Source organism: Rhinichthys klamathensis, unplaced genomic scaffold, assembly GCF_029890125.1.
Source record: "Rhinichthys klamathensis goyatoka isolate OS25496 unplaced genomic scaffold, OSU_Roscu_1.1 h1tg000550l_1, whole genome shotgun sequence".
Classification (NCBI taxonomy): Eukaryota; Metazoa; Chordata; class Actinopteri; order Cypriniformes; family Leuciscidae; genus Rhinichthys; species Rhinichthys klamathensis.
In genome coordinates this window covers 573,206-589,230 of record NW_026607021.1, presented here as the reverse complement: position 1 = coordinate 589,230, position 16,025 = coordinate 573,206, and the positions used below count along the sequence as shown (strand labels likewise).

The following is a 16,025-nucleotide window of genomic DNA, read 5'->3' as shown; positions in this document are numbered from 1 at the left end:
ATAGCTGTTTCCAAATTTCTCCTGGATAAGACAGGCTTTACTTTACTGAGAAGGCGAAGTTGGTAAGCATGATTTGACAACAGCTGAGATCTGTTTATCAAACTTTAAACTGGAGTCAAAGAGGAAGCCCAAATTTCTGGCACTCTTTGTTTTATATGGGGAGAGACAACCCAGATCAAGATCAAAAACACAGTTTTCTTTGGGGCCGAAAATAATAAACTAAGATTTATTTTCATTTAAGTTAAAAAAAATATTTGAAAGCCATGACTTCAGTTCGTTTAGACAATCTAACAGCGGCTGAAGGGTATATTTGTTGTTACGTTGCAAGGGCAGGTAAAGCTGTGTGTCTTCGGAGTATAGATGAAAAGAAACACCATGTTTTTTAAAAATAGTGGCCACGGGGAGCAGATGCAAAGAAAACAACATAGGCCCAAGGATTGATCCCTGAGGAACGATCCCTGAGGAACACCACAGTCAAGGTGTTTGTTAGTGGATGAATATTGTCCCAGATGAACAGTAAAACATCTATTTGACAGGTAAGAGGGAAACCATTGTAAAACAGAACCACGAAGTCCTACACAAGACTCCAAGCGTGACAGAAGGATGTTGTGGTCGACTAAATCAAAAGCAGCACTTAGATCTAACAGGACCAAAGCCATTTGTTTTCCTGAATCACTGGTGAGATAAATATAATTTAAAACTTTTAAAAGAGCAGATTCAGTGCTATGTAAAGCTTTAAAACCTGATTGAAAAACTTCATTGATAGAATTATTTAACATGAAAGATTGTAATTGAGTCAATACAACTTTCTCCATGATCTTTGATATAAAAGGAAGATTTGAAATGGGTCGAAAACTGGAAAGAGATGAAGGATCAAGGTTAGGTTTTTTGATATATGGATTTCAAAGCATGTTTAACCCTCTGGGGTCTGAGGTGTTTTTGGGGCCCTTGAGATGTTTTGACATGCCCTGACATTTGTGCTTATTTCAGCTACTTAAAACATACCATTTGCCAACATATAAATTTGCTGTATTCAGCACAAACTCTGCTACAATAATATGTGAGCAAAATGGATGTACATGTTTGCATTTCATAGAAAAAAAATATTATGCGTGGTTAGTACGTTTTGGGGAAAAACATGTCACCGCAATAAGGCCATTTAACACATACTGAATAGTTGTCCACAAGACTTTTGAGTTACTATTCTTGTACCCGGATGTACCTAATACAAATAAAACATCTCCAGTTAACTAGCAGAGCATTCATTTAGTCCGCTCTTAAATAAGAGATGTAGCGCTAAAATGTTTTGTTTTTTTTAACTCAAGCTGACCGCTCGTGTCCGCTGCTATCAGTGCCATGGATACAGTGTTCTCTTGCGCAGTCTTCACTTGGACGCACTCTTCAATCTATCGCCGTTGCGGACACTATTCATTTAGGTGAAATCACAAAATAAAATGCACACAAACGTGTGTCCCTACTTGATATAGACTGTAACCACTGATGAACATATTCGGTTTTGATGAGAGAAAAAAAACCTATACCGAGGGCGGATTAGAACCCGTAACCTCTGACACGCTTGGCAAAAGATCTGCCACTGGACCACTGAAGTACTCAAACAAAACTTGCGGATCGATATATTTCACTAAATCAGTATAACCTAAGCAGTTATTCAAAAAGTTTACACGAGCGTATAGGCCTACACGAATGTTAGGGATATTGTGAGGTAATATTTCCTATGTCAAAAGCTAGGCAAAATATAGTCTGAAAATGCATTTGAGCTCTATGATCAGAAAAGGAATTATATAACACTAAACAACTTACTCCGAACTTGTATCCTCGGCGGGGTCAATTCGTTCTTCAAAATGCAGCCGTTCGTCGTCCGAGTTTCAAATTCCTCTGAGGAAAAGGTGAATTCTTCCCCGCTGTCCATAATCCTCTGAAGGAGTAGCGTGCTGCCATCCCTAAAAACGCGATGAACTATCAGTGAATCTGATGAAGAATCTTCGTGGTGTTATGGCATTGATCGGGGGGCGTGCCGCGTGTGCGTTGCATAGATCACCTATTTACCATGTGAAAAGCTCTAGGGGCGTGGCGGTCTCAGCTCATTACAGATAATGAAGGGAGAATAAAAAAACTGTACCTCTCCTTGGTTTCAAACGGATTACATAAACTGGAAATATATATATTTTTTAAATAAATTACTTCATTTAAAAGAAGAGAATTTCAGCTTCATAAAGAGAAATCTCTCGGATCTCTGTGACAAGTATTGACAGTTACAGTTAATTTTTCGGACACGTTTCAGAATGGACTTTACTGACAGAGAGAAGGCAAAACGCGCATCATGTTCATTTTTCTTTATTTGATGAAAAGCACAACACTTTGTTTTTATTGTGAGTACCCAAAAAAAAATTGACACTTAACAGGATCTAATGATGTACAACACTTATTTGTAAGATCAAAATCAACAGAGTAATTTGATTCTCTTTTGCACTGATAAGGAAAAAATCCAGCAAAACGCGCCGGCACGTTTGCCGACCCCAGAGGGTTAAGGCAGACTGGAAGGGTGCCCATATATAAGCATTTATTAATGACAGATAATAGACCTGGACCAATTGCATCCATAGTGTGTTTGATGAAATGAGAAGGAACAATATCATGTGGACATGAAGTGGGCTTAAGGCAGTCCACAATTTCCTTACAAGAGTGCAATTTGTGTGGCTCAAACACAGACCATGTGGAGGAGTATAAAGGAATCTCTGACAGCATATATCCAGTCTGAGCCATTTGAGATCTAATAGCCAACACCTTGTTTGTGAAAAAGTTTCCAAAATCTGGATGTAGTCGTCAACAAGCCATTCAAGGATAATCTGTGCAAGAGGTACACTGAGTGGCTCCTGCCAGGCGTTCACTCACTGATGCCTACTGGAAACGCAAGGTCTCTCGCTCTCTCTCTCTCTGCCGTGCGCGCGCTACACGGTTTGGTTTGGAGCACATACAGTAGGCTATGTTCAGTCTCGCATGTGCGGGACTCTGGTCTAGATTCCAGGAGATTTGAACTAATTTGCGGGCATCAGGGAGCCGCTATCAATATGCGGGATTTTTATAGGTTAATAATAGAACTGATGCGCACAGTGAACTGATTGAAAACAAAAACAGCGCCGGACAGGGGGCTTAAAATCCAGACTGTCCGGCCAAAATCCGGACGTATGGCCACCCTAACCACAATTACTTACATAGCCTACATAATTATTGCATTTTTGTGAAAAGGATGGTTATTCATTTTTGTCACTCATTCATTCATTAATTTCTCTCATTTCTCTTTTCAACTAATTAACAGAGTGCACTTTATTTTGTGACAAATAAATCCAAATATTTAATGAATGGTGTTAAAATGTTTTTTTTTTTCAATGAATTATAACTAGAATTTTCAAATAAAATTATTTTCTGTTGAAAACCAGATTTTTTTCCACAAAAATCTCTTTCCCCCAAAAATTAGTCTGGAAAATGGGGGGTCGTCTTATATTCAGTGTCATCTTATATTCGGGTATATATGGTATTTGAAACAGTTGCACCTCAAAGCTGCTGTATGAGCCTGTAGATAAGGATCGACACGGAAAAGTGTTTTTGAAAACAGTCGCAAGTCCCCCACCGCGGCCCGACAAGCGCGGGGTATTTAGAAAGTTACAATCCTGTGGTAAAAGTTCAGCAAGCGGGCATGATTCGCCAGGTTTAATCCATGTCCCAGTAACACAAAGGAAGTCCAGGGTTTGCGCAGTGAAAAGGTTGTTTAAAAGGAAAGTTTTGTTTACCAGGGACCGTGTGTTGTAAGGGCCATCAAGATGAGTCACTTACCGCTTGCGTTGCTCGGCACAGTGGTCACAAAAAAGGTGCACACAATTTTTAAAACATTACATTACAAAACCACTATCAATAGTAATAATAATGGCAAGTAGGCTACACATAATATTAGTCAACGAAGGTCATTTAAAAACAATCAGATGTTCAAAATGAGAGAACATATTAAAAAGACCATCTCTACCCATAATATATACATTAAATGTGCTGATGCTGACACAGCTGGTTCTCAAGGATATATTTCTTTAAGTGTTGAGAAAAATGGTTCAGATCTATAGACAGCTTTAAACTGTTGGGGAGTTGATTCCATTGTTTAATGATTTGAGATGAATAAGCTGCGCGCTGATGGAAAATGAAGCGGTCTAAACCCTCTGGTGCACAGGGACGAAAACGGAGAAAGCAACAAGATAAAAAGAAAGCCCAGTATAGAGGTAAGTCTTCTCATCTCAGCCTTTTTGGGCCGATAGCTACATCTCATACTTTTATTTTTCTATTTTTGTCTTAACGTCCCATAAAACTTGTACATCGGTGGCCCATTCGTTTTGTTTTATTTTGCTTAATTGGCGGCGCTGGGTTACTTCCAAATATATAACTTACTTTCAAGTATAGACATTTGTACAATACTCATGAAAGTTTCCTTTATTTTTCAGTGCATTTGTTTTACAATATAGCCTATGGCAATTACTGTCATGGGATTAATATTATATCTATTATTATGTAGTAATGTAGACAGACGCTGTAATTAAAAGAGTTTTGAATTTTTCTTTGTTCAATTTGCACACTGAATATGGGTTGGAGCTTTTAGTTTTGAACTCTCAAAGTGCACCAGATTGATGAATTTAACATTAAAATGCACAACATTTTCTTACGGGGAAAATACCCCCGAAACCCCCTTAACCTTGTAGCAGCCCAATAGATTGTAATAATAGTAGGCCTAGTGGTGGTAGTAGTTGTAATTTATCTACTAAAAGTTATTTATGGTCAGATAAAATATAGTTGTACAATGCAACTATGATATAAATATCCTTGAACGTTCTTTGTAGCATTTGTATGAACAATTTATTGTTTAAGTTTTTGAGTAACTATAAGAGCATGTTTAGTGCAAAACTCAATATCGCCTAGGGCAACCAAAGGGTTAGAGCCGGCCCTGCTTGCGGGACCCCAGTTGTGCTGGGCTTCAGAGTGGACAATACATTTTTTACCCTCACACATTGCATCCGATTTGCAAGATATGATTGTATCCAATGCAATGTCTCTATAGACAGATTATACCTAGAGATCTTAGACAGGAGGACACTGTGGTTTACCGTGTCAAATGCTTTTCGTAAGTCCAGAAACACGGCACCCACCGTGCCCCCTCCGTCCAAGCTGACCTTTATATTCTCCATCAGATAGCAGCAGGCTGCGTCGGTGGAATGATTGCATCTAAAGCCGAACTACATGGGGTGCAATAAATTATTACGGTCAAAGTGATCGGTTAGCTGCTCTATAATGGCTTCCTCGAGAATTTTAGATGCTACAGGCATTATGCTAATAGGCCTGTAGTTGCTTATTTCATTTTTACCTCCAGATTTGTATATTGGGATTATAACTTGCTACGGTTTCCGTGTTGAACGTCATGTTTCCTGGAAACGGCGTGCACCGGTGTGCACCGGGGTTTGAGATGCGTTTTCTCTTGTTTGGTGGGCGTGTCAGAACTGCAGTCCAATCAGCAGCAACATGTGTAAAAAGCACACGGTATTAAAGAGAACTCGCACAATGGAAGTAATTTACAAATGTGTTTGATACGCAACAACTGAGGATATTAGAAGACATGTTTGTCGTAAGTATTATTGCAAAAATATAGGATATCAACATAATGATGTAGTTATATTTTTAGCTTCATTGCAAGTGTGTGACATTTGGTAGGCTATAGAAATAAACAATTCATGTAAAGTGCTTTTCCTAAAAATGAGAAAGAAAATACAGGGTATTAATAAAACAGTATGAACAACAAATAAAGTCAGTATGTGAGGCTAAATAGATGTGTTTTAGTCTTTATTAGGTAAGATGTGCTTCCATTTCAGTTTCCACAAATCCCTTCACTCGATTGGGATGTTCTCTTGTGTTCTGGGCGGCAAGTGCAGTAACTGTAACATCGGGCATATTTTGTAGTATTAAACATAAATACCGACTTAATCAGGCTCCAAAAATTCTTCACAAAGAACACAAAAGCCTTCTCAGCTGCCGTAGTTGCAACTCTTGCGTCATCACAACAGTGCGTTCAACGCATCACCGTTTCTGTTTAAAAAACGTTCTGCAACGTTTTGTCGGCGCTGAACGCAGCCCTGAGAGAGAGAGAGAGAGAGAGAGAGAGAGAGAGAGAGAGAGAGAGAGAGAGAGAGAGAGAGAGAGAGAGAGAGAGAGAGAGAGAGAGAGAGTGCGCCCCGGCCGCGCGCGCGCACTTTCACGTCTTCAAACATGAGCGCTGTCTTGCTCTCTCTCCCTCCTCGCGCATATTAATCAAAGTCAATGGACAGTCACAGTGGACACGATAGTAAAAGGTCGGAAGACCGCAGTTTCACGTGGAGCATTTGGAGATTTTTTAGAGACTCTAGCTAGGCCTACACTCAATGAACAACATCTCAACATTAAATTATAAAGGCCAGTCTCATATAGACGCCTGTCTCAAATACAAGCCGGTGCAGTTCAACGATTTGGGAAAATAAAAGCCCGGGCTATTATTTGAAGTTTTACGGTATGTGCGTTCATTCATTCATTCATTCTCACTCACTCACACACACACACACACACACACACACACACACACACACACACTTTTATACACAAACACACTAATAAATTCAGATTACATAAATATGTTTTGAATTTTTAAAAATCACAGCTTCATCGGAATGTTACGAAACTAGGTGACTTTTATGGTATTAGGTATGTGAACAAACAAAAAATATTGAGGTCATTATCCAAGCATGCTAAGTGGTCGTCACACTTCTGCTCTTTGGTCAAAAATGACCCCCATAGGAAATGAATGGGAAATTGTCAGAGTTTTTTTTTTTTGCATACAATCTACAAATCAGCCAGGATGCAGAAAAAAGGACTCAACAGTGAAGGGGTGAATCTCTAAAACATCAAGAGTGCAAAACAGACACACACACATACACACACACACACACACACACACACACACACACACACACACACACTGTATTATATATTTATAATAATCTGTATTATAAAGTAAAACTGGCACTTCAAATTACCATTTAAACCAAACAAACAAACAAAAAACAAGACAAAAATAGTCTTTGAGAATCTGTTATTATATTTTAAAATCAACAACCTGAAAAATATTGTCAAAGATTGGCAAAACTCACAAGAATTCTGAACCCTTTCTACAGAGAGCTGTAAATCCACTAGTGGTAAAAATGTGCTATTGCGTGATAAAAATGCTCAGTGTGTCCAGCAGATGGCATCCATCTCATTTCAAAAATTGTTTTCATGAGGCCTAGGCTTGACTCTAAAATGAAATACAGCTTTAAAAAAATAAAATAAAATAAAAGATATTTATAAAAAAATTATATTATATTCAATGGGAAAAAATGGGTCATAATTATTGCATAAATATTAATTATAAATCATAAAATTTTCTCAAAACACCAAAAAATAAAAGAAATTTTTTTATAAAAAACAAGTAAAAAAAAAAATATATGATTTTCTTTTAATAAATATGAATCAAACCCTTCCGGACCTTTTGGTCCCGAAGACCCTGAGTGTGACCCTGAAATGAAGGACCCCAGAGGGTTAAAATGTTTACAAAGACATTAAACACACACACACGTTGGGTTTCCATGTTTTATGGGTACTTGTAGAAATAATTATTTTTATACTGTACAAACTGTAGGCCTATATTCAGTTGATGTAATTTAACAATATAAACTGATGAGTATTTGTATATTTTTCATATTGACAGCATTATGCTATTTATTGTTTAAGTGTTATGTTTATCTCTGGATATAGGCTTAATGTGTGTCATTGTTCTTTACAGGTTGGATGATTTTGATGTCACAGATGAAGGTTTTGCTGGTTTTGTAAGGGTGTTACAAAGTAAATGATAAATGTAAACTGCATCTGTCTGAGAATAAACTAGGAGACTCTGGAGTGAAGCTGTTAAAGGATCTGAAGGATGACCCACAATATGAACTGAAGACATTATGGTAAAAAATAGTTTTTAACGATTTTTCAGTAACTACACGTGCGTGCGTGTGCGTATGTGTGAATATTTTTTTGTCTGAGATCAGGGGTGAAGCCAGACGATGTAAACATTTGGGGTTTAGCCCAAACCTAGGGGGGTCCAGGGGCATACACCCCCGGGGAGATTTTTTTCCCATTTACATCAGCTAAATGCACTATTTTGGTGAGGTTTACTGTTAATGTTCCATATAAAAAACTTTGTTATGTCCATAATAACTTCAGCCGGTTAACCAGTAAGCTCACTACTACGCCGGTGAAACATACAACAGCCCGCCAGCGGCCAGCCCCTGATGACAACGACGAAGAAGATTTATATTCTTCTTCGTTAGTTTTTATTGGCAGTTGGCAAACAAGCTGAGTGATGCAAGATGCATTACCGTCCGCCACCGAGCTTTTGTTTAACCCTCTGGGGACCAAGAACGCACCCGTGCATTTTGCTAGTTTTTTTTCACATAGCAGACAAATAGACTTAAAGTACTACCATCATTTCTGGTCATATAGAGTTAAGAAATATGAGAAAATAAACTGTTAAATGTCTACTTTTGTATGTGCCCACAAACAATCGAAATAAAATATTGTGCTTTTGTAAAATAAAGAGAATATACAGGGTGTGCGTTCTGCCTCTCCGTCTCCGTGAACTTTTTTCTGGAGCACGTCTCTAAACTTAAACAAAACTCATCGAATACTATTCACCCAGCCATGAGCAATATATATTTCTCTCAGCTCATTATCTCTGGTAATGTGACACTCCCACGGAGAGCACGCGCTATTCAAACGCAATATGTGCAAGCAACACATTGAGACGCGTTAACGCCCATATAGGCTAAACTCTGTAAACACACTATATTTTTAGTCAGATTAAGATTCGTCTTGCGCGGCTATGAGGAATAATCCTGGGACATTTACCACAGAACAAGTGCTGGTTTATTTTCACTTCGAGGAGCGATGAGTATCCAGCTGAGAAGTGTAAGTGTTTTATTCTTGTGCTTTGTTCTTGTGCTTTGGCGATATAGAATAAGGTTAGTGTCTGTAAACGGAAAAATAGCATACTGTTTAAATGTGAATCATGTTTCTCTCTGTGTGTGTGTGTGTGTGTGTGTGTGTGTGTGTGTGTGTGTGTGTGTGTGTGTGTGTGTGTGTGTGTGTGTGTGTGTGTGTGTGTGGATGTGTCTGTTTTGCACTCTTGATGTTTTATAGATTCACCCCTTCACTGTTGTGTGCTTTTTTTCTGGATCGTGGCTGATTTGTTGATTGTACGCACAAAACAACTCTGTATTGTCACATTTTTGTCAATTTCCCATTCATTTCCTATGGCGGGTCCATTTGGACCCGAAGACCCTGAGTGTGACCATTTTTTTTACAACCACTTAGACTATTCAAATCCTGTCCCCAATTTTTTTGGGTGTTCATATACCAAGTACCAACAAAGTCACCAAATTTCGGACCATTCCGATGAAGCTATGATTTTACACATTTTTTTATTTAAATTCTTCGGGTCCATTTGGTCCGAAGAACCCCAGAGGGTTAAGGAATATTTGTGTGTGTGTTAAAGCTGGGAGAAAAAAATCGTAATTCTTTTTGTTTACGATTTTAAATGAGATTTTTTTTATTCCAGAATTAATAACGATTCAAATTAAATTGCTTTCTTTTTGTCCTTGCTTATAAGGACAATCACTGTAACTGTAACACTGATTGTCATGTGATATTTTAATAACAACATAATATGATACACAAAAAACTTATTTCGGGACATACCTATAACTGCACACATCACGCAGTGAAAGCAAGCATGAGAGACAAAGGCGATGTCAGCTCGCAGTGCCTCGTATATCGTTAAAAAAATTATTACAATATCATCATAGACGATACATATCACACATTCCTAAGCACATAAAGAATGAACTTACAATTGAACTGACATGTAATAACGTTCTTCTTCCTCCTCTCGCGTGCAGGAGACAGACATAGGCTAATATGCTGCCGCGAATGACGCAAATTGTCACGTGAACAAGCAAAGATAGAATAATAAAAAAGAATATATATGCTAATTAGATAGACGCATCTAAATGCTTTCTTAATTAAAACTAAGTCACAGTGTCATCAAAAATGTAAGACCTTTCATACGTAAAAATAAGACTTTTAAAGACTTTTTATGGCCTTAAATTTTAAAAATGTAATTTAAGACTTTTTAAGGATCTGCGGGGACCCTGCTTTATGGTAGAGGTGATCTTACGTCAGTGTCTCCAGTTTGCAGTGAGGATCCTCCCGTACAGCAGAGAACAGCTTCACTCCTGAGTCTCCTAGTTTATTGTCAGACAGATCCAGATGTCTCAGGTGTGAGGGGTTTGATCTCAGAGCTGAAGCCAGAGCAACACAACCTTCATCTGTGACTCCACAATCACTCAACCTGTAGAGAACAATGACACACATTAACCCTCTGGGGTCGGCGGTATCGCCGGCGATACCAGCTCACTTTTTTTCTTATCAGTGCAAAAGAAACTCAAAATACTCTGTTGATTTTGATCTTACATATTAAGTGTTGTACATCATTAGATCCTGATAAGTGTCTATTTTTTTTGTGGATACTCACAATAAAAACAAAGTGTTGTGCTTTTCGCCAAATAAAGAAAAACAAACATGATGCGCGTTCTGCCTTCTCTCTGTCAGCTAAGTCCATTCTGAAACGCGTCCGAAAATTAACTGTAATTCCGCGAATACTTGTCATACAGGCACGAGTGTTTTTCCATAATGAAGCTTGAACTCTCTTCTTTTAAATGAATTAATTTATATAAAACCCCCAAATATTCTCAGTTTATGTAATCTGTATGAAAAGAGAGAGATGTCAGTCTTTTTCTTTCCAGCTCATTATACCTCATTACGCGTTAATGTGCCACGCCCACGGAGAGCGCGCGGTATTCAAACGCAAATGATCTAAGGCAAGCCATTCAAACATGCCAACGCCCACCAGCTGGATTATAAAATCATGTTTAGTAAGTTTCTTACTACCACTGTGAACACAGCGAATCCCTACGCTGTGAGGAATAATACTATCTAATAACCCTGGAAAATGTACCATAAGTGCTGGTAGTTTCATTTCAAGGAGCAACGGATCCAGCTGATGTAGTAAGTCATTTATTCGTAGGTGCTTTGTTCTAATCGCGATATTGAATAGTGTCTATAAACCGCAAAAAGACTGTTTAAATATGAATTGCGTGTCTGTGTGTAGGCTAAATGATGAATGAACGGCACAGGCGCGCGCTTTGTTTACTACAGTTATACAGCGCGTGTCTGTGCCGTTCCTTCACTCGATATTGAATGAACGGCACAGGCGTTCATTCAATATCACACATGTATATGCTAATCTGCATTAGTAAACATGTTATTAAATTTACATGAACACATCCAAACTATATTGCTATAGCCTACTAAGATGAGTAAAAATAGACTGAAATTTGTTGAAATAAAATGTCTGTATAAGCAACAAACTACAAATTCACATGTATATGCTAATATATCATACACAATATGTTACAGACTAAATATGAATGTTTAGACAAGATTTTGTGATTAGTTTTGGATAGATTATAAAGTTTTTACTGTAAAAAAAGACTACTGTCACATTAAATAGGTATGCTTTTGTTCACCAATTTCTGCTCATAGTTAAATATACTATAGTATGATGTTTTGTCAAAAATAAAGTAGGTATATTGAATTATCAACTAAGATGTTATTATAGTGTTTGTTCCAATATTCAAACTAATGAATCCTTACCTTTTTTAATACGTATGATAAAATGTATGGTTTTTCCAAAGAAATACACTTGAAATATTGTTAAAATTGTAATTGTTGTTGTAATTGTAACCTATTTATAATTGGTTACAATTTCTAATTGTAAAATATGTACATATAGATAATTTCTTTTGTCCTTGCATTCTTTGGGATCCTGTGACACACCTGTGTGAAAGGGCTAATTAATATGCAGCTCATTATGTATGTGGCACATTATCCGGGCTTTGTCTTCTCAGGTGTGAACACGCCTCCACGCATATTGCCTTACCAAACAAAAGGTGTCTCATAAAATTTAAATCAATGTATTGTTTTGTGTAAATGATTTGGCAGGATGATTTTCAGATCATTTTGAAGCAAAAATTCTAGGCAACAACACTCATTAGTCAAAAGTCTTGTGGACACATATTTAGTATGTGTTTTGTGGCCTTATTTCAGACACTTTAAGTTTTAGTTTTTTTCAATAACCATGCATAAACATTATTCTATAAAAAATGCAAACATGTACATACATGTTGCTCACATATTACGGTAGCCCTGTTTGTGCTATATAGAGTGAATTTACACCTTTGCCATTAACATGTTTATAAATAACTGAAAAAAGCAGTCAGAGCATGTCAGAACACCTCAAGGACCCCAAAAACCCCTTGGTCCTCAGAGGGTTAAGCCTATATCCAGAGATTAACATACCACTTAAGTAAATAACATAATAATTGTCAATATGAAATATATAAAAATACTCATAAATTCATGTTGTTAAAATACATCAGTAAGGATTAGGGGATTGAATATACAGTTAGTACAGTATAAAAATCATTATTTCTATGGAAAGTCCCCATAAAACAGTAACGTGTGTGTGTGTGCTTAGTGTTTTTGTAAACATTTTAAGGAATGTGTGTTTGTGTGTGTGTAAGGGTGTGTATCCTGGGTGGGCTTTTTTACTTTGTATAATGCGGGTAAGATAGATAGATAGATACATAGATAGACAGATATGCCTAGATACTCTTAATAACTATATTTAAATTATATATTTTATGAAAAAAATAATAAATTAATCTATATGTATTTATATATTAACATTTTATAACACACCTCTCCATGACATGACCATTTCTTTTCTACTGTCTACAGTGATAATTTGGAAAGAAAACGGAAGCCTAATGTTACTATAGCAATGAAAGCAACTTGGATTGTGTGGAAAGGGGCAATTAAATAATTCCATTGCACTACTTTTCCATCGTTTTTAATGTAAACATCACCCTAGATGTGATTGACTGTTGCGCGCTCATCTCGCTTCCATACTTTTGCAGAGTATCGTGTATGATGTGGGTTTCTTAATGGCACTCTAGTTAAAATAACTTTTAAAAAACGCTCTCTCTGTCTAGACCTGCACTGACATGCATCTCGCATTTTAACCGCAAAAACGCGTCATATGTCGATGGTCCCTAACTGATTAAAAGATAAACAGCGCATGCTTATTTCAGTGCTGTTATTTAAGCAGACAGTTTGCCTCGTTCATTCAGTTTAACAGCATTAACAGCAAGCCAAATAGGGCAAGGTTTCAACTAGGCTATAGACCTTAAGTAGCCCAGTCCCTTTTCAGCGCTGCGCTCGTTGTCTTTTGTCTTCCGGTCTGTATTTTCACAGTGACCATGCGTATTTTTGAATGAACGGCTCGTTTAAAATCTTCCTGGTCTACTGACATTTGTTAAGACATCTGTTTTAAACATTACAATCCTCATGATAACTTTTGTTAACTTTACAATAAGTAGATCCACTTCACCAGCTAATTACTCCTCGACAGAAGTTCAAAGACAATATTCTAAAGATGGCTGCGCGCTTGTTTCTCTGGCGCATAAGGTCTATATATGCATTTTAAACACAAGTGTTCTGGCTAATTTCATCTTGGTATGAATCAAAAATCAAACCAAGGCTGTATATTAAGATTTAGGCTACAAGTAAGTATGAAGATACATATTCACGAAGATACAACTCCTCGTAATTCACACTTTGATAGCACACAATTTTTTTAAATTACCATAGAAGTACTGGGAAAAAAGTTTAAAGTTCAAATATAAACACTGGTGTCTACGGTAGTGATCACAATAGAGTAAATCAGCTTTTGATGGAAACTTGGCACTAAAAATAATGCATTTATCAATTACATTGTTTTGGCACTAGGTGGTGACAAGTGACTGTTAAAAAAAAATTGTTATTGAATTATTTATTCAAGAGAATGTAGTATTGTATGATGCTTCTGAAATAAAACTCAGAAAGATGTGATTAATTGTTTTTGTAAATATGACTCATCTTATACATCATGTACAGTCTGTATAAGTGTATGACTTTTCCCCATAGTTTAATGTTAAGAAAAATAAAACAAATAAAGGCTGTATTAAAGCACTTAATGACATTTTCTGATTTTCCGTGACTTAATCTAAAATGAGAACTATTCATGGTTAATAAGTTGTTAAAGCATTATCTAACTTTTTACATAAGATTAAACAATAACACTTTGTTAATTACAGTAACAGTGAAGAACTCACTACTTGTATATAGTCTCTTAATATATTAACTAGAGCTTATACACTATTATATACTATACATTAACTATAGACTAATAGTTTGCAACTTATTTATAAGCGCTTTGTTACTGTACACTTGTGATAAAGTGTTACCATTATTTCAAACTGGTTGCATTGTGTAATTGTTCCTTTTTTATGCGATGGTGTGATTCTTCTTTTACAAAAATAACACATAATAATCAAAGTAAAGATGAATTTGACTGATAGCATTATTATTATTATTTTCAATATTTCTATAGATATGGTGATATATTGTTATTGTGTGTTATTTTGGCCATGATCATCATGTAGTGATAAATCTGATATGATGACAGTCCTGGTTCAGGTGAAACACACACCACTTCCCTCTTTTCAGCTGCACACACACATATATACTAATAATATACACTCACCTAAAGGATTATTAGGAACACCTTTTAAAATTTCTCATTAATGCAATTATATAATCAACCAATCACATGGCAGTTGCTTCAATGCATTTAGGGGTGTGGTCCTGGTCAAGACAATCTCCTGAACTCCAAACTGAATGTCAGAATGGGAAAGAAAGGTGATTTAAGCAATTTTGAGCGTGGCATGGTTGTTGGTGCCAGACAGGCCGGTCTGAGTATTTCACAATCTGCTCAGTTACTGGGATTTTCACGCACAACCATTTCTAGGGTTTACAAAGAATGGCGTGAAAGGGGAAAAACATCCAGTATGCGACAGTCCTGTGGGCGAAAATGCCTTGTTGATGCTAGAGGTCAGAGGAGAATGGGCCGACTGATTCAAGCTGATAGAAGAGCAACTTTGACTAAAATAACCACTCGTTACAACCGAGGTGTGCAGCAAAGCATTTGTGAAGCCACAACACGCACAACCTTGAGGCGGATGGGCTACAACAGCAGAAGACCCCACTGGGTACCACTCATCTCCACTACAAATAGGAAAAAGAGGCTACAATTTGCAAGAGCTCACCAAAATTGGACAGTTGAAGACTGGAAAAATGTTGCCTGGTCTGATGAGTCTCGATTTCTGCTGAGACATTCAGATGGTAGAGTCAGAATTTGGCGTAAACAGAATGAGAACATGGATCCATCATGCCTTGTTACCACTGTGCAGGCTGCTGGTGGTGGTGTAATGGTGTGGGGGATGTTTTCTTGGCACACTTTAAGCCCCTTAGTGCCAATTGGGCATCGTTTAAATGCCACGGCCTACCTGAGCATTGTTTCTGACCATGTCCATCCCTTTATGGCCACCATGTACCCATCCTCTGATGGCTACTTCCAGCAGGATAATGCACCATGTCACAAAGCTCGAATCATTTCAAATTGGTTTCTTGAACATGACAATGAGTTCACTGTACTAAAATGGCCCCCACAGTCACCAGATCTCAACCCAATAGAGCATCTTTGGGATGTGGTGGAACGGGAGCTTCGTGCCCTGGATGTGCATCCCACAAATCTCCATCAACTGCAAGATGCTATCCTATCAGTATGGGCCAACATTTCTAAAGAATGCTTTCAGCACCTTGTTGAATCAATGCCACGTAGAATTAAGGCAGTTATGAAG

The 16,025-nt window shown here is 37.3% G+C and overlaps 1 protein-coding gene across 1 annotated transcript in view; it reads right to left on the bottom strand.

Annotated features, from left to right (window-relative positions):
- Positions 1–10,335: 10,335 nt before the first annotated feature.
- The window catches only part of LOC130073537 (NACHT, LRR and PYD domains-containing protein 3-like), a 57,133-nt gene continuing 51,443 nt past the window's right edge, over positions 10,336–16,025 (bottom strand). Inside the window, exon 10 of the mRNA XM_056239008.1 lies at positions 10,336–10,513. Coding sequence (XP_056094983.1) covers positions 10,336–10,513 — 178 coding nt within the window. The remainder of the gene's footprint in view (positions 10,514–16,025) is intronic.